We start from the raw sequence: 23,417 nt of genomic DNA, 5'->3' as shown, positions 1-23,417 counted from the left end.
ATAGACACAAAATTTACCCCATATATCCATACAAACACATATGGGTAAAATCAGTGCTGTTGAAAACACATGCGGTTCTAACTGTATTTCTAAGTTCATTCATCCAGCAATTGTTCACCAAGCTTCTCTTATGTATCAGGTACTGTTCCAAGAGCTGGGAACAGAGCTCTCCAAGACCCTGTTCTCAGGAAGACTCCATTCTAATAGAAATACTGAGGGAATGACATCAGATGGAAATAAATGTTCCACAAAAAATTAAGGTGAGGTGAGGGAATAAACAGTGATGCGCCAAAATGTGTCAGTCCATTCAATGGAATACTATTCAGCCTTAAAAAGGAAGGACATTCTTACCTGTACCATGGCATCACATACCATGGCATCATGTACCATAACGTGGATGCATCTGGAGGACATTATGCCAAGTGACATAAGCCAGTCAGAAAAGGACAAATATGATTCCTCTTACATGAGGTACTTAGAGGGGCCAAAGCCATAGGCACAGAAAGTAGAAGGGTGGTTGCCAGGGGCTGGTGGAGGGGGAATGGGGAGTTAGTGTTTAACTGATACAGAGTTTTGGTTTCACAAGATGACAAGAGCTCTGTAGATGGATGGTGGTCAGGGTTGCCCAACATTATAACTACTTAATACCACTGAACTGCACATTTTAAAATGGTTAAGATGGTAAATTTTATGTTATGTGTATTTTACCTCAATAAAAAAAATTGTTTTAAAAAGTTCTAAGGGAAAATTATTTCCAACCTAGAATTCTATTTAAAAAAAGAAAAAGAAAAAAGAGTGATGTACCAGCAAGGGTTACCATTAAGCCATTTTAGAAAGGAAATTGAATGACGAACACTTAACATGACTTTTGAGCAGAGACGCGAATGAAAAAACAGGAACATCATTAAAGTACATAATTCTTAAACTTTTCCAAGTTTGCACTAAAAAACACTGCATGGTAATTTCTTTCCTTTTAAACACGGAACTACAGGAACAGAAGAAACGGTTACATTCATTTTCTAAAGGTAGAGATGAGAGGAATTACTCAATTTCACAACTTGTAATTAATGGAGGAGGAAGTACTCAATTTTGAAAATCTTATTAATTGAGCACTGACAAGGGATACAGGACAGAGATCAGCACACAACTTCAAACAGGACAAAAAAATGGAAGAGGATGGGGCCAAAGCCAAAGTATTTATTTTTCATGGTAATTAAGATTTAATCATCACAACGTTTCTTCATGATAAAATTTAAAGATTTTTTTCTGGTATACTTTACCTTCCTGCAACCACCAGAGTTCCATCATCCAGTAAATAATCCTTCACATTCTGAGGAAGTGGAAGAATGATGCTAAAAAACAAAATACACATAACAAAAAAGGCATCACTTAAAAAGACCAACCATAAGCAGAGAGAAAAAATTCCAAACTCGGTTAATTTCTGAATTGCTTATTTTCTTTATTGTAGGAAGCTTTTTTCTTTTTAACTGAAGTATAGCTGCTTTACAATGTTGTGTCAATTTTTGGCATACAGCATAGTGATTCAGTTATACATATTTTTTTTCTTCTCTCCTTTATTTTAATATGAAGTGGGGAATGTTAATGATGCACATTTGGTAGAGGCAGACTAGAAACCAGAATAATATAAATAAATATTGCAGTAAACTAAATTAGGTGCATGTAATTATCCCAATTGTCTTTGTGGTAAAGAAACAAAAACCAGTCAAATCCAAAGAACTGGGCTGACATTTGCAGCAACATGGATGTCCCTGGAGAATGTCATTCTAAGTGAAGTAAGCCAGAAAGAGGAAGAAAAATACCATATGTGGAATGTAAAAAAAAAAGAACATAAATACAAAACAGAAACAAACTCATAGACATAGAATACAAACCTGTGATTGCCAGGGGGAGCGGGGTAGGAAGGGACAGACTGGGAGTTCGAAATTTGTAGATACTGACAGGCATATGTAGAATAGATAAACAAGATTATACTGTATAGCACAGGGAAATATATACAAGATCTTGTGGTAGCTCACAGCGAAAAAGAATGTGACAATGAATACATGTATGTTCATGTATAACTGAAAAATTGTGCTCTACACTGGAAATTGACACAACACTATAAACTGACTATAACTCAATAAAAAAAGAAAGTGTTAAAACAACAACAACAACAAAGAACTGGGGTGAAATCAAAGTATGAAAGCAGCAAGCTCTAAAGAATTGTGAGTACAGGGGTGATATGTCTTTAGGAACTGAAGACCCGCAGGTATTTGCTTCAACACAGGAAATGCAGGAAAAGAATCAGAAGATTAAGGCATCTGACCATCTTCTAAGATACAGGATGCAAGTAGACTTAAGATCTGGAAGACTTTCTCTGGTTGGCAATAAACGTATAAGGCTAAGAATTCATGATACATTCGGATGAGCTGTGGTGGCATTCTACTCACCTGGGCACCAGAGCTACACAGCTGCTCACCTGGACCTGCTTCAGTTTAATTTGTTTCAGATAACCCTAATGACCGCTGGCCAAGCCACACCTGGTATCACTTGAAAAACGTATGGGATAATTTGCTTTTTCCTCTGTCATAAACAAATGAATCATCAAAAAGTCCTGACACAGATAACTTGAAAGTAATGCTATTACTTTGATCTTGAGGCATATATTTTTAAAATACTGAAAACAAGTATGGCCTGCTTTCAGAGAGAACATCACTGACTTATAACACTGTGCTTCATTTATTTACTGAATAAGGTTTTTGGAACATTACAGATGGTTTTTGTGCACAGAAAAGATTATTCATGGGCTACTTTGGTTTTTTTAATTAATTATCTAATTTATCGAAGTTACTGTTTCACATTCAAAAGCCTACTTCTACAGGCTTTTTAAGTTCAGCTAATTGAATCTTATTATTTTATTTGTAAATCTGGTAAATTTTAACCAATTTCCAGTGAGTCTTTGAAACTTAACAGTTGCTTTAAATTTTTTAGCTCTATTATAAAAATAATCTATTCAGTTTTCTTTTTAAATATGTCAACTGTCTAATTACAGATAAACCTTTCCAAGTATTTAACTCTTACAAAGCCAGTGAATTAAACTATAAGTATAGTGAATCTAAGGTTCCTGCAAACATTCCAGTACTATTTAAAAACTTGAAATTTTTTCTTGTGTATTTTAACGTATTATGGATTCTAAACCAATTACATGATTTAAATTGGAAACACAAGGCCAATCTGTTATATATGCTCATTTAGCCTCAAAATGGCAAATTCTTAAGGATATTAAATAAACTTAAGAGGAAAAAAAAAATCTCCAGTTTGAATTATTTCACTTCTATAACCCTAGTTCTTCCCAGAGTTAAAGCTATTGACTCAACAATGTCATCCCAAGAGAATTAGAGATGAACTTCCCAAAAGAATGGGAAGTTTATCTTCTCAGGGACTGAGACTGAGAGATGCAGTCAAGGATGCTGGTTCCTAGACATTCTCCCGATCTTCCTGACCACAGTGAGAGCAGAGCCCTCTTCTATGTCAAGAACATCTCTCAAGTCCCCAAATCGATGACTCCAGAGTCTGTGTCCTTTGTTTCTGAGTTATACTAATTCTCAAGTTTGATGTGAAGCTGGGCTTTCCCTCCAGGCTGCAACAGACTGGATTCAAAATACCTATTTACTGTTTGATTCCATCCTGAATTCTCTGCAAATTCTTCCTTTTTGGAGGGTCTACAATTCTTACAGGTATAAGCTGACACTGAGTAAGATTCTGCATAGTTCTCGTGAATCCCTGAGCTCTACAGTCATAGTTCTAAGTCACCTTCTTAATGGCACGACCGTGCATTATGTTATGTAAGTCACGGAAGAGATCAAGATGACTCCATTAAAAACCCAATAGCTATGAGTGGGAAAAGATACAAAACAAAAACAAAAAATCATAGTGCAATGTGATAAGTGCTGTACCAAGTGCTACCAAAATTCTGAAGAAAGCCTGAGATCCTGCCATAGACAAGTCGTAGCAGACACACCTGCCCCAAGTAATGAGGCTGTCAGAAAAGCCACTGAAACCCACCGTGCAGCCAAGAATCCACTGAGGCCTGACTGACAGATGTAGAAGAATTTAATGACAAAGTACCCACCCTAGAAAGTGGATATAATTCTATACACACAGACAAGTTACTCTAACGGAATGGAGGTTGAAGGGGTCTTTAAAAGATTATTTAATATAACTTCCGTGTTTGAGGAAAGAAATATCTAGAAAGGTAGAGTGGATGGCCCACAGTCATCTAGCTAATTATTCTTAAGCCTCAGACAAAGTTCTAGAACTTATCAAAAAATGATTCTGTATTCTTAGCTGCGTAATCACTTCTGAACCATGATTAATAAACACCAGATAATAAAGCTGAGCCAATAACCAGAATATGGTCTCTAGGCATTAATGGTGACAATGACAATGACAAATCTAACACAACTCCACCAGGATGGAGCGCAACCCTGTCATATGTTGGGTTCCAGTGGTATCACCACAGAACTAACTAGATTGAAGTTACAGTTTAAAGACAGAGGAAAGAATACTTTAAGGCAACACAGCTTAGTGGTAAGAAAACCTCACCTCTTGGTTTATTTCTCATTCCAGCTTCATATGAATGGTACACATTTTAAGTGAACTAAAATTATTTTGCTTCAATGGAGCTTTGGTTAAATCCAAAATATTAACAACAAGCAGCTTCGGGTGTGCTTACTACACACCAGAAACAGTAGCAAGCATTTTTAATGCTTTATCTGATTTAATTCCCATGACAATCCTATTATTTCTCAATTTTCCAGATGGGGCTCAGAGAGATTAAGCAATTTGCTCAAGATGCTGGTGGAACCAAAATTCAAAGCCAGACAGATGGCTCTGACTCCAGAGCCCAATTCTTAAACATTATATTTTACTGCAAAGAAATACTAAGCCAGACACAACATTGTAAACTGACTACACTTCAATAAATAAATACACTTTTTTTAAAAGAAAAGAAAAAATACTACACCAAAGGTTACAAAGGTATCTGCACACCAAGCACATGTCGGTTTCGAGTGAAACCCAAGTGAAAATGTCTGACAGGTTCCCAAATATACCTTCTGTCACACCAACAGAAAATAAGTTAACTCCAGTATCACCTCAAACCCAAAGCCTGCTTCAATTATGCAAGATAACAGAGGACCGGCATGTCCTACTGGCAGGTAACGTCTATGTTAGTAAGTCACGTCTGCAGCAGTTGTTGAAGCTCTTCCTTCTGATTTGGTGTGACTTCAGCTATCTTCAAATGCAAAGCTCATCCTCCTCTGAGCTGCTCTAACCTCTATCACACCCTGGATAACCAGAAGCAGATTCAGTGTATGAATAACAGGACAGAAAAGAACTGCCTTTTGAATCATCTCTTTATGCTCTTCCAAATCCTCAGGATTTCAAAAGTCTCCCTCTGTGTATTCACACTCTCTGCACCAAGAATGAAAAGGAACAGACGGCTGACATTTAAATAAGTGGCAATCCAGGTCTAAAAGGGGGGCGGGCAAAATACAGAAAATCCTATCCACGGATTCGCAGTTCTTTATCTATCCGTCTTAGTGCAGGGAAAGCCTATCCTTGCAGCACGCTCCAGATGTTAAGACTGCTTTTGAACATTTGGGGATATTCTCCTAGCTGCCTTGCCTACATTACCTTGAGTGACCGGGTGAAGGATGAAACAGTTAATCCTCTGCTTGCCCTGCAAACCGGGCATGGATTCCTTGTCGTGGGCCAGGGAACTAAACAAATACTATTCCACTTCTCTTCCAGGTGGCTTCCATCCCTAACAATACATGAGTATACTTTACTAATGCTTTCCACGTACTCTATCCTACTGGGGCTTCAGAACAGAATTTGAGGTTGGGTCTGTATCCTTGTTCCCATTTGACGGTGACCGAAAGCCTTTAAGTCCCGCGGCGGGTTAGTCAGTGGCAAAGCCCAGACTACCCAGTTCTCCTGGTCACCTCCCGACTCGGGCAATTCTAAAAGCAGTGATGGTGAACCCCCGAGCCTAAACCAGCTTTATCTGCTCCTCAGCCCTTCTCTGACCTTCAGTGAGCCAGGACGCGCCCTCTACTTCCCCAGCAGCCTCCCTATCGCGCAATAGGACGCACAGCAAATATGGATCGAGTTCATTCACCCCCCCCTCCGTCCCCCCGACGAAATATCCCTAGGAAGTCGAAATCTCGGCACCGGCGCTCCCATCCAGGCCCACGGTCGTCTGGACGGAGGTGGGACTCGCCCCAAATGTCGCAGTCCTTTGGGTCCCTCGCGCCGGCGAAGCCCACTCCTGTCTCACCTCTTGATGGTGAGGCTTCGGAACAGTGGGTACCATGCGGAGAACTGACAGTGCAGCACATGCTCTTTCTTCATCCTCCAGCCGCCGCCGCCGCCGCTTCTCCCTCTCCTCCCAGCACCCTCCCGGAACCCTGGTATCCCGTCCCGGAAGTGCCCGCCGAGCTGGTTTGGTTCAAGGACACTTCCGGTCCCTTAGGCAAGGAGGAAGGAGCGAAAAGGGAGCCGAGAGAAAGAACCGTGGGGAGTGCTTTTAGTGTACACTGACACACACGCACACAAACACACGCATGCATAGAGTTCTGGCCGCGGAACAGGAATTCCGGAAGTGTTGAGCCAAAGATTCTAAGCAGCGCGCCGCCCCGCTTCCCGCCCAGCCGCGCACTGCCCCGGAAGGTAATCGTGTGCGGCTGGGTCACCGGCGGGCATTCTAAAGGTGCCGGGAGGGGGCGAGCGCGCACCCTCTCACCACCTCACCTCGAGGCTCGGTTGTGGCTAGTGTAGTAGCACCGCATCGCTGCCGCCTCGGACTCGCGCTTTCTCTTTCCTCCTCCTTCTTAGAGGAGTGCCCATCCCTTCGCCCCACGCCTTGGAGTAGGTAACTGGGCGCGGGCCATTCACGTGCAGGGTCTCTTAGCCGAAGAGGGAGGGAGGCACACCTGGAGCGTGCCGGCAGCCGCGCGCGTGTCCCCGGCTGCGGACCCGGCTCGCGCCCGGCGAGGCGCGGAAAGGAGCGCAGGTTCAGCGGCGAACCAGGGACTGGGTTGAAGGGGTGGGCTACTCGGAGAAGAGAAAGCAGGAAACACCACAGTGAAATCTTAGCGTGAGTGCAGCGGTTGAGGCATCTGCAAAGGGGAGGGTGGCCCCTCTGGGTACGTGGGGGAGGGTTATGAGAGAGAGCTAAGGGTCCCCTCTGCACCATCCTGGGGAGTTCGACTTTGGACGTAGTAGAGGTGGTAAATTTGGGAGCATAGAGGAAACGAGAGGCATCTCCTTTGAGCGTTGAGTTTATTATTTATTCCAGCTTCGCAAAGTAGCAGCCTGTGAAAACAGCCAGATTGCATCAGTATCCGTGCCATGCTGGGTTCATTAGGCTGTGGGAATTCTAGTCGAATTTGTCATGTCATTCTTTTTCCCTCTTCTGTCTCCGATCACCTGTTTTCCCTGTTACTTCCGTAATGACGTATCAGATGGCCACCAAAAGTACAGTATTAAAAAAAGTTTCACTTTTATTTATTTCTTTAAATGACTTAAGAGAAATGACTGCGTGCTTAGAAACGCCTTTTAAACCTAGCCTTGCTTCTTACAGTTATATGCCTCTGGCTTGTCCCTGGCACCTATGCCTATGGACTCACATTTTGTATAGCTCCTTAAAATTGCACATTCTTAACTGGCCTATCTTAAGTCGTTTTAAAATAGAAAGAGGTAAATGTTAAAAATAAATAAATAAAATAGAGGTAAGAACCCCACCGATTACAGCCCTCTTAAATATATTCGTTAGGATAATTACGGGACTCCACCCCCCTCTCCATATGCACTGTTTCCTGTTTTGTTTTGCTTTGCTAAAAAAATGTTACTGAGTGGCTTAGTTGGGAGCATTGCTTTTAAACATACACCTTCTAAACAGAGGTAAATAAGAGTACAATGTTGCAGAGTATGTTGGAGGAGAGGTGGCGCTAGTGGATCATCAGGACGTCTGAGATTCAGGATTATGCAATGCCTTCTGTTTCCGAGGGGGAAAGAAAACAGTATTCCATAATGCTGGGATAACAGTGCCAGACTGCCCGGTCTAAAAGATACTTAATACCGGATGGAGTGGTCTCTCGAATATTTGTTTTGATTTGACCTAGAAATAAACAAGTAGCTGAGGGAAATGTTAGCACTGGTGGGGTTAATTTGGGTAAGGTTTTTTTCTGTTGAAGATAGGAATTAATTGAAGTATAGGAGAAAGGAGAAAGTCGGAAGATAGCCACTCTGGGAGGAGTAATACATTAACATCCCAGGAAACATGCATGTAGAGGTTGAGACAGCTGCAAAGCTTTAGTACTAAATTGCACTGTTTTGTAGAGAAGCAGCTAAATTTGTAAACTTAGAGACTCTACCGGGAAGGAATTTGATGCAGATGTCTTTTATTTAGTCTATATACTTGAGTAGTGTGTGACACTGTAGTAGTACTCACAGTTGATTTTAAGTAACTTGTCACACATCCAACCAGCATCAAATAATACAGATGCTTCAGTATTTTGAATGGGTACAGCTCAATTCACTTTCACTATTTTTTAGCCACTGTGTTAATCTTTTCTTCATTTGGCCATGAAGTGTTTATACTCTTCAAGTTTCTTCAATGAAACCTTCACAACAGTGGAAATAATTGTTTTTTCTCATGTCTGCCAAAAAAGTATTGGTAGCCAAGGGATTGGCAGGGGGCAGGGGTAACTGAGCAATTTCAAAACACACAATGAAAAAACATTTCCTTCTCTGAATTCATAATATGATTAGTATTGTAGATTAGTATTTCCAACTCCCTGCTGGTTTTCTGCACTTGGATATTGTACCAACGTCTCAATTCATTGTGTCCAGATTTGAAAGCTGTACCACCCCTTTCTCCCCATGTCCTTTGAGATCATCGCCTTCTTGGAATTGGCTTTGGAAACCCCACCCCCACAAACTGTTTTAGGAAAAGTAGTAAACTCTCACCTGCAAGGAGTTAAGTCTGTTTGCTCGCTGCTGCTCCACCCTAGTCCCAGCGTAGGTTATCTCTTTCCTGGGCTATCACACGAGGTTCTTTACTGGTCTTGTTACTGTGTGGCTGTAACCAATTAACTTTCCAGCACTAAGTAGTATAATTTCAGTAAAATGTTAGTTCCCTCCCTGCCTGTCCAAGCCCTTACACCTACCAGAAAAGAAAGAAGAAAACTTTCAGTGGCTCTCTGTCACAAAGTACCTGCTGGAAGTATTCATTAGTGAGGAGAATTGTTGCTAGCAAAGGAAAGCTCAGGTAAAGTGAAACCCATTTAATGTGGACACTAGAATTTTACCATAGGTGGTATAAAAGAAGGACTGATTAAAATATTATCTTTAAAAAGACTAAAATTTTTGAAGTCTTACGATTATAACCAAGATTATTAAATATAGCTATACTAATTGATTCTTTGTTATAATTCAGGCGTCTTTTCTGCACAGTTGTTTGGTTGTTCACCTGTCCTTCAGTTGTCCTGGAAGGAATGTAGACTGGCGTCATAGACGTGCCTGAGCGAGGGATGCTTGACTTCAGTACCACGAGCATAGTTACTTTTTGCAAAAATTGATCTCCCACTTAATTTCTTTCAAGGTGCCTTGCTGATTTCTGTTTCCTATTAAACTCTTCCAACTGCCTGACCTTCACTTGTCAATCAGAAGTTTTGCCTGTGATTGGAGCTCCTACTTCTTTTTTTTGGTTGAGGTGGTGGTTACTACAATACTCAACTGTTTGCCAGGAGAGACTAACCTGTGGATGATTTCTTATTGTGATTTTTGCCTCTTGTTGCAACCTCAGCAAAGTGCAGGGGTTCGGGTGTGGTAATGGTTGAATCATGAGGCGCCTGAGGGCAAACTCTGCAGCCTGGCTTTTGAGTGTCTCAGTTTAATTTCTTGAATCTGAACTCCCATGTAGCTCGAATCCAGCTGTTGATTCTAATACTGAAATACCCAAGTTATTAGCAGAGAACGTAAGTGCTAACCCGAAGAGGAACTCTCAAGGCAGCAAGAGTTTGTAGCCTGCCAGCTAGGGTTGTTGAGTGCTTTATTTGCCTGCAGATTTTCCCGGGAAGGGTCAGGCATCCAGCTGAATCTGTGGAAACCCTTGGAAATATGTTTGTAAATGTTAACATCATCCATTATGTATGGGGCTTGCTTTTGGTGTTTTGGAATGGGGTGGGGAGGAAAAGGTTGAGTGAGAGCCACAGGGCTTGCCAAACTGTCCCGTGATTTCTCAACCCTTTCCCCAGTTAACATCTCCGATTTGGTTCTTTGATTCCTTCTCAGAAGGCTTTCTCTGCCTTCTTGGTCTCTAAATCCTATCGTATCAAACTGCCTTTTAATAGTAGCTTTTTAAAAGCCTTTACTGTTTGCCCTGCCTCCTAAGTGGATGTCATCTGCCCCTCCCTTAAAGCAGCCTGGTGTTCGCACACTCTCTGCATTTGCCCTTCTGGTTTTTTATTTACGTGTTCAACTACGTGGGCCCCCAGGGCTGGAATGACGCTCACTTGGCAGTTGGTTTATACTCGAACTTGTGAACTGCCCATGCTAACACAGCGAGTTGAACACTGCTGCCTGCCACTGTGAGGAATTCTAGGAATCCTGTGACATTTCCCCTCCTCGGAGTTTTTTGTGCCCTGGAAAAACCATACATCAGAGACCTTCGGTGTTCAAGCTGAATTAAGTTAAAATGGATTATGTGAATTAAAACAGAACACTCAAAAAAAAAAAAAAAAAAACCAACCAGAACACTCAACATTATGTACACAGGAGTTTTTTGTTTTTGTTTTTGTTTTTACATATAATGTACACCTATTAGCAGCAAAATGTAGATGACCTTAAGTTCTAGCTATTAAAGTGGATAAAACTCATAGTAAACTTTACTTTTAAATCTCAAGATAGTGTGAAGTCAGCAGAGGCCAGCTCTGTCTGGGTAGGAATAGAGCCAGGAGAGCAGGGGGCACGGAGACCCTGGTTTCCGCAGTGCTGTCCTTGGAGTGACAGCCCCCTCGGCACCTTTTTGCTTCTTTTTCTGAAATGGTGCTAAAAAGAATCATCCTTTTCTGTTTCAGTAGTATTTTCGAGGTGCCTTCATAATCCTGAACATTTTGGGGATTACCTAGTAAACAGTATACTTCTGAAATCCCTCTTTCATCCCATTTTTGTCCCTTATACTGTGGATATGTCACTACAGAATACTCTTACCCCCTTGGGGCTGACTGCTTTCCAGGTAATTACCCTAGAGAAGTTGGCTCTGTTGGCCACTTCTTTCTTTTCTTCTATCTTTCTTTCGTAATTTATATCTGGAGCCCGTTTTCTGTTTTTCTAGATCTCTAACATTTTAGCTTAAACATTTAAAAGTACAGTGTTTGAAACAACTCCTTATAGTTTAACATTTGCTGACCGAGGATGGATTTTTGATTCCTGGGACTGTTTTGTGCTTGAATTGAGCAACCTTGGTTCGATGAAGAGCAGTCGATGAGGAATCATCCTTCAGAAAAGTGCTGCTTCACCCTTTTGGCTGTCAACAGTCCCTTCGGAAATCTGAGGACAGCTGTAAAGATAAAAACATAAGGGAATCTTGCAGATAATCTCAATGCCTTAAAGCTGCATGTAAATCTGAAGGAACCAGATGCCCCTTTGCTCCTAAAGATACTCACATGGGCTTAGGAGGAGGACCTCTTTGCTCCTCTAAATTAGCTGTTACAGACCACTTTGTCTAGTGGGAATCCAGATTTAAAACCTTCTCATAGGGAAAATCAGGGATCATCTAGTTCTTCCTACCTTTTCTCCTGGTGGTGCTTGTACTTTTTAAGGACTACAGTTCCCTGCGTTTAGGAATTTTGGAGGGGGGCGGGTATAGCTCAAGGGCTGGAGCACATGCTTAGCATGCACAAGGTTCTGGGTTCAATCCTTGGTACTCCTCTAAAAATAAATAACTAAACCTAATTATCTCCCCTCTCCAAAAAATTAATTTAAAAATAAGGATAAGAAGTGTGGGTATGCACAGAAAACTTATTTGGGGTCAGAGAGTCACTTTAGAAGGAGATAGAAATTTGACTTAATCCAAGCATTTTGTACTATTGTTCTGGGCAGATTATATTGTGCAGTAAATGGGGTTGCTTGGTTGCCTAGTTTAGTTTCTCTTAAATGTCAGATCTGAAGGTTGTGGAAATTTTCCTTCTCTTGCGTATGTGTTATTAATAGAAGGGATCGAAAATCTAGATGATAAAAATCTAGATGGACAAACTTCTTTTCTCTGAGTGTAGAGCTCGCAGGTAGAGACAGGTACCCAGCCCGTGGTTTACCTAACCTCAAAGTTTTCATCGGGGGCAGCACACTTCTTTGATTGCCTATAATAATATAATGTAAACTATTTGTCTAATACAAACCAGTGCCACTTAAAAGTTTACCTAAAAATTACCATCTGGGATACTTTCAAAGAAATAGTTGCCTGTTATCTTATGCTGTGTGCATATAATTATTGTGCTAAATGTCTGTCTCCAAATATCCACGTTCTTTATTATTTTCATGCCTCCGTTCAGATGTCACCAAATTAGGGGCCTTTCCTGATCACTCCGTATCGATTAGCATTCATCTGCACTGAGTGTGAAGATATACAGGCTTTTTTTTCCTCTCATCCGCATTAAGAGGTTATTTTTATTTCTTTAACATATCATCTTTTTTTACCTAAGGCCTCAAGTTTTGCTTCTGTGTCAAAGTAATTCCTAGTTTTGCCCACAAAATAGTCTGCAAGCAACAATGTTCATAACGTTTTCATAACACAACAGAAATACGTGTTGCGCCTCAGGCGGAACGCAGCCCCAGAGGTCAGTAGAACCGGCAGCAGCGCAGACAGCGCAGTAACAGTGCTCTTGCGGCCCAACCAGAAAACTAGGCCGCAAACCAGCCTCCTGGGCTCCGTCAGTCCTTGGGCCCAGGGAAGAGCAGTCAAGGGCTGGAATAGCCTCTGAGAAACGTAGATAAAATAACAAGGAACAGAAAATGGGGGTGAAGAGATAAAGAGGATCGATTCAGGCAGTCCAACAGCTAACCGCTGCTTCCCGGAGAACAGAGAGCACGGACGGGAGGAAGTGACCCGTGAAGCAATTCAGGAAGCACAGTGCGAAGTTCCCGGGTTGAAAGGCCCCGCGGGGTCCCTGCAGGAGCATCGCCGTGAAGGCACACGGATAGCTGCAGGTGTCCGGAGCAAGAGCCGGTCACGGGGGGCCAAGACCCAGAGTGGCTTCCGTTTCTCAGCAGCAGCAAGCTTGCTTCTGAGAAGCGGCGCTGTGCCGTGTCTCCAAACGGCCGACAGAAAACGATTTTAAGTCCTGTGCAGCCAGGTTACCAGTCAACGTTGACGGTAGAAGAGAGGTTTTCAAACATTCGGGGCACAGAATTGAGGGACCACGCCGAGACAGAGGAAGTAGTAGCCCGCGGCCACCCGGAGGGGCCCGCGCTGGGACTCTTGACACAAGTTAAAACTTTGACGTGGACACACACACACACACACACACACACACACACGGTAAAGACAACTGGGGTAGAAACAGCCCGCGCAGCTCGTCAAGTCCAGCTGTCCGGGGCTGATAAGGGACAGCAGTGAGGGGTGGGCGTGGGGCGAGGTTTACCATCTTTGCTCTCTTTCCCCTCGGAAGGTTCTTTACTTGTGGAGTCAGGCTGCGTCTAAGGGCCTGGTCCGCCCGGCAGGAACCTGCAGGCGTGGGTGGGGTCTCGCTGGGGAGCTCTGAGCTCTTTCCTGGGTGTCCCCAAGGCCCTTCCACTTTGGACAGTTCTCTCAGATCTTCACGTGAGAAAAGCAGCTTTGCTGACATCAGTTTTTCCGCCATTTAAGTGCTTTGACCAGTGACCTACAGGCAGACGTTTAATTCAGAAACATGTACGTAGCCTGAACCAATCTCATTCTCTGACAGCGTGAACTTGCCCGGGGACTCCAAAGGGAAACGAGCTGGAAAATGGAAAAACAGGAACCAGCAGAGTCATCTCAAAATACCAAACAGTCTATTATTTCAGAGGAGGTATGAACTGTTTCTTACTTCTTCCCCACATAAAGCTGAGTTTCAAAGAAATGTATACACTCTTTGCTGTTTCAGATGCCTGTTTTTAATGCTGCAGGACAGTTTTAAAGCCTTGTTCCTGCTCCCTTTTTAGGACTCAGGGACCTTTTGCTCTTGTGTGGGAGCAGTCGTCTCTCTCTCTGAATTGTGTGTATTAATGAAAGTGAGACTATTTTTAAAGTGGATTTTGACTGCTGATTAAAAAAAAATTCTCAATTTTTATTAAAAGTTTCCCTGGGTAGAAGAATAAATCATTTGTGAGTTTTAGGGCTTAGGCCTAGGTAGCACATCTTGGTTAGCTGTTTATACTCTGTGTGTGTGTAAGAACAGTGAAAACCTAGTTTTAGTAGTTGTCAGTTGTTGTCTAAATTCCAGAACTGATAAATGTCTTGAATGTTACCCAGTTTACCTTTTAAAAAGTCTCTTCCTACAGGAACCATTGCACCGGATAAATTTTAAATCCTTCATCTTGGAACTCTGAGGTTGATACCTTTTTTTTTTTAATATCAAAGTACACATTCGGCTTGTTTTATGCGGGGGTGGTAATTGGGTTTATTTCTATTTGGAGGAGGTACTGGGGATTGAACCTGGGACATCGGGCATGTCAAGCATGCACTCTACGAGTTGAGCTATACCCTCCCCCCTCCCCGAGGTTGATACCTTTCTGGAATTCTTTTTGATTTAAAATTCTTTCCATGTTGTCTGTGACCAGATCTGCTGATAATTATTAGGTTGCTGCTGGTGAGAAGCGAGAGAGAGAATAGTAAGAAAAGCCTACTTAATTGCTTTCCGTACAGAGTGAACTTTGCTCTCAGTCAGTGTAGTGCTGTAGGTTAAGTTAGTCCTGATAACTAAAACTTCTCGGCGTCTAGGCTGAACGGTGCTGGGTGCCCCTCCGACTGGGTGGTAGACCCACGTGTTACTATGGAGAACGTGGTCACTGGCCACGGTGTCCTCGCAGTCAGCTGTGCTGTGTAGTCATGGACAGTCACATGGCACTGAGTTCTCACGCACGGACCACAGCTCTGTGACAGGCAGCAGAGCAGAGGACAGCGTGGCAGGAGCATCCCAGAGAAGCCCTCCTCTCTCTTCCAGACACCCCTAGTCCTCCCCCGGCCCAAGAATTTCTCCAACTCTCATTTCTTTTCACCTCCAGTACTGTCTCCCAAACTCCAAAAAAGCAGTAGACCCACCCATCAGAAAAACAACTTTTATTACTTTGAACTGAAAACTTGCACATCAGTTTTGGGGAGGGAAACATAATAGTCACTAGGAGAGCCTCATAGAGGAAGTTTGAAAGGAAGAAAACCTAAATAAAAACCAAAAAACAACATGGTTTAAAAGTTTCCCAATTTACTGTCTGATCTCCTTTTAGTTAATTTCAGAAGGAAAATGGGTCAAGCTTGAAAAAACAACTTACAGGGATCCTACTGGTAAAACAAGGTAAACTATTTTTTTTTCCTTTTGTAAAATGCTTAGTGTTTGGGTTCTCAGGGTCTCTGTTTAGCGTTTGGCATAAACTGGTATTTTCCTCATTGTAACTCTGCCTGAAATAAAGAATCTAGTTTAGCTCTTTTAACACCACTCTCCCAGGTAGATTAGGGTGAACCTAAGTTATTTTGGACAAGCCTAATTTAAGCTGATAAAGCAGCAGAATCATTCACAGTACAGGTTTTCCCATTTATGAAATCAGTTTTTAATCTCTGAATTAGGATGTAAGAGAAAACACTGCTGGGCTAGGGATAAAATTGACATGCATACACCTTGCTCATGGAAATTTAAATTGTGGGGAAAAAATTCTGTAAGGCATTTCATACTGTGTATCAACTGTCATAAAGACATACTGGGGCAGGAAGGGAGTTCCTGGGGCCAGGTCCCTGCGGTGTCTGAGACTGTGCTAAGAAAACTATCTGGAATCAGATTTATGCATGAAAAATGTTCATCAAAATTTTAAAAGACAGATAAATTGAAAGCAACCTAAACGTCTTTAAAATAGAGAAATAATGGTTGTAGGTTATAATGTATTTGGTAAAATCTGTGCAGACATCTCCAAGCAGGTCATGAAGACGTAGCAGTTTGAGAAGTTAATAAGCTGATAACAAAATAGGAAATTGTATATATGCTTTTTAAACTGCCAAATAATGTGCAAGAAAAGTCAAGAAGGAAAAATAACAAAATATTAATGGCAGCTGTGGGATTAACCTATTTTCTTCTGTTTTCCAGCTTTTCTGCTTAGTAATTTTTGTATATTACAAATAACTATCAGGAAAAAATATGTTAAAATAGATTAAACATTTACTTAGTGAAATACAAAAAGGAGGAAAACAGAATGAGGAAATAGGAAAACATAACTAGGTTTAGTATCCAGGTTATATGATATGAATTCATTAACATAAAAACTGCTAAGTGATCAAGTAAGAATATAGAATTTCTTCATAAGGAGATAAATGCATCTCCCATCAGTGTGAAAGTACATGGCCAGTAATTTAAACAGCATTTGACTATAATCGACTGAAGTAGCAAAAGTAGTAACGAGGCCAGGTGTTGGAGAGCTCTGGCGTCCGTGAAGATACCCATAGCACCGGCGAACCCCAGAGTCAGCTCAGTGCCTGCGCCCCATGCACAGAGTGGGAGAGGGTCACGTGTGTGCAGTGCTGAGTGTGCAGAACTGGGCTGCAGACACGTGGTGAGGCCCGAGCCTTCGGGAACACAGTGTGTGCACTGGGCTTGTGCTTGTGAAAACAGAGCCAGAGCCATGAGGCCGCCTTACCGTGGTACACTTAGGTTCTCTCTCCCATCAGGCTGAGCTGATAACGGAGTCTAGCCCTTCGTGCTGGTCAGGTGAAGAGTGTGTGTTGGTCGGTGCCCATGTGGCTCTGCACCTGCTCTTTGGCCCCCCTTCTAGTGCTTCTCCTTCCATCAGGGGTGTGCATCAGAATCACCTGAGGATTTGTTTCTAGAAACTCATGATTCTGTCTCAGCTCCGGAGAGCTGGCTTCAGTGGCTGGGGGTGGGCTCTGAGGTCTCCCGGACACCACCCTGTGTGGCCTCTTCTCCATCCGTCCATACAGAGGGCCTCCCTGTGGCCTCCAGAGAGGTCTTGTGTAAAACATCAGCATTCATACCAGAATGTCAAGCTTTGAAGAATGAATCTCAGTACTTTACAGTAGGCTATGGTTTTTACATTTATAAAATATTGCATGTACAAAACAATAAAATTGCAGTAGAGAATTCCTTTGTTCCAGCATCTTGTTCGTGGAAGACGACATAGAGTGATCTTAGGAGTGTGCAGATATGCTGGCTGGGTGCCCCTTTATTGAGTTCAGGATAGAGCTGAACTCATCTTCTGCCACCTGGCCTGCCTCTTGCTGCAGGTTGACAAGATGAAGAAAGTAAAACAGGCTTTCCTGTAACAAAGACTAAAAAGCAGGGTAACTCATCCAGAGTCAGGATTCTCAAGCTACAAGAGCCCTCGAACACTGGCCCTTCCCTGGTTCTACAGACGAGGACACAGTCTCCAGGAGGCCGTGGCCGTGGGCTCGGCTGGTAGGCTAGTGGAGACGCAGCTGTTCTGACTCCATCAAGTGGAGCTCTCGGGGGGCGTCCTTGTTCTGGTATTTCTTAGAAACACGTTTCTTCTTTGTGGCTCAGGACTGCTTGTTTACTTCAGCTTGACCACTGGGCTGATGCTCCTCTTTGCTTCCCTCCTTCCTAGCGCTCGGGATGGGCCCTTCGGTGCTCTCCCTGCACTGCTGTCTTAGTCCTTAGGACTGACCTTAGGAGGCAGCAGCGGAAGCTGGGCTGAAAGGTGCTGTGTCTCTTGCGACCTCAGTTACTGACTGATTCGAATGGCTTGTGGGTTGGCTTCTTGCTACTAACAGGAATGTTGGCAGCTGACTTGTCACAGGAGCCTGTCTGATTCTCATAGGTTCACTCTGACATACTTGCCCTTTTAACTAAATAGCTGATGTTTTTTAATAGAAGCATGGCAGAGTCCAGACCTTAAGGACGACCAGACAAAAAGTGTGAGGGCTCCTCCATGTAGAGCCGCTTCAGCACCCTCTTCCCGTCCGGAGACTGATGTCGCATGTGGACGCCTTTCTTTCTTTCCCTGGAGTCACTCACATGTCTTCCTTCTCTGAAATCCACAGTTCTTGGCTCCTTCACCCCCATCTCTTGCCGCTGCCTTTTTCTGTTTAAGGGATAAGAGAGTGAGAAGGGAATCCCCTCGTATGCCCCTCCCCCTTCAAACAGCATGATTGTTCCAGTAACTAGACTTAAGTACCATGCTGCCCTGAGACAGGCATCTGACCAGGAGTAAAGCTGGAAGATGGGGTAGGGAGCCTGCCACCATTACCCAACATGTTCCTCTGGGGACCATTTTCCCCTGAGACAGGATGTGGGGCCTGCAAAGCAGAGCACTTACCTAAATGTAATAACTCTTCAGTTAATAAACAGGAGGGCCCTACTTTCTTAAACTGTGTATTTGAGGTCACGGATTTTAAAATCTGAACTGTGTAAATAACTATCTCTACGGTTCACGTTACGCGGAGTATCCTTTGGAATTTGCGTCGCGGCTTCAGTTGCACTGACTGCTTAATGGTCTTTGAAGCCTCGGTCACCAGCTGTGCTGCTCCCTGTGGATTTATGGTCCAGACTGAAGTGTTTCTAGTAAATGATTTGAGAGCTGATTTGAAAGGCAGCTCAGGTGATGAGCAGGCCTTCAGTTAAGATGTAGAGGGTTAGATCGGGCTGGCAGGGGTGTTCTTTGGTAGTTTTTAGAAGCTCTAGGAAAGCACGTTTGGCTTCTTCACATACAGATCTTTACTGCCTGGTGTTCTTGGCTGTTACCTTTAGCACATTTGCATGCTTTGCATTTGCAAGGTGCTGGTTATACACACAAAACCGAAGAACGGTCTCTTCAGCACTAATGGTTTTGATTTTTTTCTTGTCTGCCTGAACAGAACTTGGGAAACTGTCAAACGTACAACCAGGAGAGGACAGTCGGCTGATGGTATGAATGCAAACCTGTTTTAATTCTCCAGAAAGGAAGTCCTCACACTTCACTGCAGGCGGCCGGGTGGAGGAGGGTTTTTTACTATAACCAAGACCTCAGAGCAGAGCTACCGTCAAGTATCTTTGTCTTTACCTCTGGCGCTCTGTGTTGCATTGCTGTGTAACTCGGTCAGGCTTTCTTTCTAAATCACTTCTGGCTTCTGTTCTCTAAGCTCAGAGCAGTGTTTCTGAGGGGAAGATGTAATAATACTTAAAGCCAAACATAAATCGGTGAGATTTACGCCACATACCGTGCTAGACATGTTATATACCTTCTGGAAATCCCTCGTATTCTGCTTAGGGGATCTAGGTGAGAGCCTTTAGTTTGGAAAACTTCCTTGGCACTACTTCATGCTTACTGACCGCTTGCTTTCTAAGTTGACGAGGAAACGAATTAGGAAAAGACTGTTCATTCAGTTCACTTTCCCTTCCAGGCATGAGTTCTTTGACTGAAAGATCCCAGAAACAGTCCTGAAAACCACCTCTGGTCCAGGTGGAGTTGGGCAATAAGTCTTTCTTGTTTTTCCCTTTTATTTTTCCATTTTGTTCTGTGCCCGGTTTTGACCGGAAGCAGACAGAGTAGCGGCCGCAGCCACTGTGTCTTCCCGCCAGGGAAAGTGAAAGGAGCCAAGTGGCCCCTTCCTGGGCAGCTGTGTTTTCCAGAATCCAGTGCCTTTTGGTTTTGTTTTGTTTTAAGGCCAAGTAACCTGGGAGAAAAGGCCTTTTATCCTGAAACAGTACAGTTCAGTCTAGCTAGCATATACCACAAACAGGGGAACTTCCTCAATCTCTTGCGGAAAGGAAGTCCGAGAGCACACAGATCCACGTAGCTTCCCCAGCAGCCCGGCCACCGCGGCTAAGAAGTGGTCTCTGCAGACGTTAGTGTAGACTGCAGTTGTGTCCTTGGCCCTGGGCTGAATGTTTACTTCTAGTTTTGATGTGATTCTAAAGAAATTGTGACAACAAAACCAAGCGTTTTAGAAAAAGAAAAACAACCTGGAAGTGTGATGATTTTTTTCCTTGCATTTTTTTAATGAGAGTAATTTCCAAAGTTAATTGCCAGTGTTGTAGTTTAAAATAGCTTCTTATTGCTAATGGCAAATATAAGACAGATTTTGGATGCAACGTTTTTTAATATACAGGATTTTGGTTAGATTGCTCTGAGTAAACTGCTGGCGTTACCAGCCTTTCATCAGGGACTTCCTTGGCTGTGTTTCCTGAGGACAGGTGTGGCGGTCATCCCAGTGCTGCAGAGAACTCTGCATTATGAGTGCATCGTTCTGGTCAAGCAGTTCCGACCACCCATGGGAGGCTACTGCCTAGAATTCCCCGCAGGTGAGTAAGTCAGCCTCTCTTGCTTCTCAAGGGCTGTGGGGCTGAGCAGGGCAGAGCCTGTGAACGGCGGCGCTTAGACATTTAACACTTTCCATCCATCTGCCTCTCCAGGCCGCCGCCCTCCTCTTCGCAATATTACAGCCTCTTTCGGGTCATTGCTTTTCTGTAATTTTTCAGCTTATTTCAGCTTCCGTCACTAGTGGTCTGCTTCTGACACATTTATAGTAATAACTAGGCCTGACTCTAAACTCCAAAAACTGTGAATGGAAAAGATCCTCCGGGACTGTATGTATACAGGCCAAGGAAATTGTCTTAATTGCAGCTGGAATATTTTTTCAGTTGTACAGAAAGCAGAACTGTCTAGAATTCAGTGCAGTGCATCATGACATGACTTAATTGGGTTGTTTCCATCTGAAGAGATTGGATCTCATTTATTTATCATTAGTGGTTTCAGTTTTGTATATTTAAAGTCCATGCCATAGTAGCATATAAGTAATAGCCCTTTTTTTTTGGCATTTGTGTATATGTATTTTTATTGAAGTATAGTCAGTTTACAGTGTTGTGTCAGTTTCTGGTGTACAGCACAATGCCCCAGTCATACGTGGACATACAGATATATTCGATTTCAATAGCTTTCTTTCTCGTTTACTTGCCATTTCACTGAAGAAATGAGTAACTTTAAAAGTAATTGAATTTGTTTCCCTGTGCTGTGCCAGAAATTGACATAACATTGTAAACTGACTCTATACTTCAATTTAAAAAAAACTATACACACACACACACACACACAAGTATATACAGATAGTAATTGAATAGGCTATGTTTCACTTTTTCTATGCATTTTAAAAATTCCTTTCAGGAAAAAGAATCTGCGATGCCACTGTCCTCCCAGGCGGCCCCTCTGCTCACCCCCTCAGAGAGCGGGTCGTTCCTGCAGGTCCCCTCGCCTTGGGTTCCCTCCTTCCCGTTCTTCTCCCTCCCGGGTGACTCCCTCGGCACGGCCCTGAGGGAGAAAGGCAGGGTAGGTGACCCCATCCTGGGCTGTAGTCACAGGGCCGGTCCAGGGCCTGGGCCACCCCAGGCCACTCACCCACGCAGGAGGTCCGTGCTGTGCGGAACCCCTGTTGCTGGGATGCTCAGAACAATCTGTGTCTCTGCACGAGGAGCAGAACCAACTACATCTGCCGGGGGGTGTTCCTCTGCCTTTTACTTCCCTGTAGAAGATCAGAGCCTCGGTCAGTGCCGTGTGCACAACCCCTTTCCCAACTCGAGGCCTCCCGCTGGCTCCGCAGCCTGTGTGTCCCGGGCCGCAGCCCCGCCTCACACCCGCCACGGTTGCAGGTCTCCTCGAAGGCGACGAGAGCCCGGAAGCAGCCGCCCTGCGGGAGCTGGAGGAGGAGACTGGCTACAAGGGTGAAGTCGCTGAATGTTCTCCAGGTTCGTGCGGCTCTCTGGGTGTGCCCTTGGGGACAGGCTCTGGAAAATCAGCCCCCAGTAGGTGGTTCTTTGTGGTCAGGAATTCAGGTGGCTTTTATTTTCACTCGTTCACTGAGGAGAAAGCCCGGGTGAGGACGGGTCACTTGTCAGTGAATCCCCCTTCCCCACGGGAGCACGTCTGAGCACAAAGGGCCTGAAATAGGAGAAGAGCTAGGAAGTTAAGTTGCCTTCCAGGTTCCCACGGCCGGAGCCTTATGACTCATCTCATCCACATGCCTCACGCCTCACTGGACAGCATTGCTCTTGGTGTGGAGAACGGCTCTGACAACATCTGACCCCCTCAGATCTACCATACTGTACCCAGGAACCCTGGGGAAGACGGGGGAACTGACTGCATGGGTGCTTCACCTCCCGACAGCGGGTGCTGGCTCTCCTGCATGACCTCTGTTACCTGAGTTACTGGCCCAGTCTTCTCCCAGAGGCACTTAAGTAATGAAACAAGTGCTTGTCTCTGCAGCCGTATGCATGGATCCGGGTTTGTCCAACTGCACCACACACATCGTGACAGTGACTATCAACGGAGATGATGCTGAAAACGTAAGGCCGAAGCCAAAGCCAGGTAAGGGTGCGTTGGCTGCGTGTAAGGTGGGTGCACTGTAGTAAATATCTTTTTACTTCCTACTAGTTTGATTTTTGTTGAAAGAGGGATAGTCTTTCACAGATGCTTCACTGGTACTCTTGGCTGTTTTCCTAATCTTGTGTATTTTAGCATTTTTCTCTTGGCACTTCATTGATTTTATTCTTTCTTTATATAAAATGTTGAATTTTGTATTTCTCTTTTTTGTATAGTTTATTCCCACTTAGTAGTAAGAGCTACAAGCCTTCAAGAGTAAACAGTGAAAGTCGTCAAAATCGTTCTGATTTCTGTCCCCGTCTGTACTGTAAGAATGGCAGGAATGTTACGGGACAGTTATAGGAGAGCACCTTATTAATGATTCTTTACTATGTTCCATACTTAGTGAAGCTTTTAGGAATTCTTTGTATTTCTTTGCAAGTTTGGTTTTAGCAGCTTTAGTGCCTCTCTCAGGCTGCAGCAACCCTAGACTGGATTCAGAACATCTATTTACTGTTTGAGTCCATTCTGAATTCTCTGCATTCTTCCTATTTGGAGGGTCTACAACTCTTACAGGTATAAGCTGACACCGAGTAAGATTCTGCACAGTTCTCATGAGTCCCTGAGCTCTACAGTCTTAGTTCTTAAGTCACCTTCATAGTGAGGTGAACTTGCACTGTGTTATTTAAGTCATGGAGGAGACCAAGGTGACTGCATTAAAAACTCCATACCTGTGAGTGGGAAAAGATACAAAAGAAAAAAAAATCACAGTGCAATATGAGGAGGGCTGTACCAAGTGCTACCAAAATTCTGAAGAAAGA

The 23,417-nt window shown here is 43.5% G+C and overlaps 2 protein-coding genes across 8 annotated transcripts in view; one reads left to right on the top strand and one right to left on the bottom strand.

Annotated features, from left to right (window-relative positions):
• CDC123 (cell division cycle 123) overlaps nucleotides 1-6,698 on the bottom strand; it is a 43,239-nt gene extending 36,541 nt beyond the window's left edge. The window contains exons 1-2 of the mRNA XM_006174192.3: nucleotides 6,344-6,698; nucleotides 1,281-1,352 (exon numbers count right to left, since the gene is read on the bottom strand). Of these exons, the coding sequence (XP_006174254.2) occupies nucleotides 1,281-1,352; nucleotides 6,344-6,417 (146 nt within the window). The 5' untranslated portion in view covers nucleotides 6,418-6,698. The remainder of the gene's footprint in view (nucleotides 1-1,280; nucleotides 1,353-6,343) is intronic.
• Nucleotides 6,597-23,417, top strand: part of NUDT5 (nudix hydrolase 5) — a 22,074-nt gene continuing 5,253 nt past the window's right edge. For 2 of the 7 annotated variants that reach the window (XR_004317424.1, XM_032473827.1), the window contains exons 1-7: nucleotides 6,761-6,933; nucleotides 14,013-14,117; nucleotides 15,532-15,599; nucleotides 19,121-19,170; nucleotides 20,439-20,546; nucleotides 21,888-21,983; nucleotides 22,501-22,602. Coding sequence is in view for 6 of the 7 variants with exons in the window: in XM_032473827.1 (XP_032329718.1) it covers nucleotides 14,055-14,117; nucleotides 15,532-15,599; nucleotides 19,121-19,170; nucleotides 20,439-20,546; nucleotides 21,888-21,983; nucleotides 22,501-22,602 (487 nt within the window). In the remaining variant the exon portion in view is untranslated. Of the gene's footprint in view, nucleotides 6,736-6,759; nucleotides 6,938-14,012; nucleotides 14,118-15,531; nucleotides 15,600-19,120; nucleotides 19,171-20,438; nucleotides 20,547-21,887; nucleotides 21,984-22,500; nucleotides 22,603-23,417 lie in introns of those variants that run through there. The other 5 variants (XM_032473829.1, XM_032473830.1, XM_032473828.1 and 2 more) reach the window with 5 other exon arrangements.

This window comes from Camelus ferus, chromosome 35 (genome assembly GCF_009834535.1).
Source record: "Camelus ferus isolate YT-003-E chromosome 35, BCGSAC_Cfer_1.0, whole genome shotgun sequence".
Classification (NCBI taxonomy): domain Eukaryota; kingdom Metazoa; phylum Chordata; class Mammalia; order Artiodactyla; family Camelidae; genus Camelus; species Camelus ferus.
Note: the sequence above shows the minus strand (reverse complement) of the source record. Positions and strands in the feature narration are given on the sequence as shown.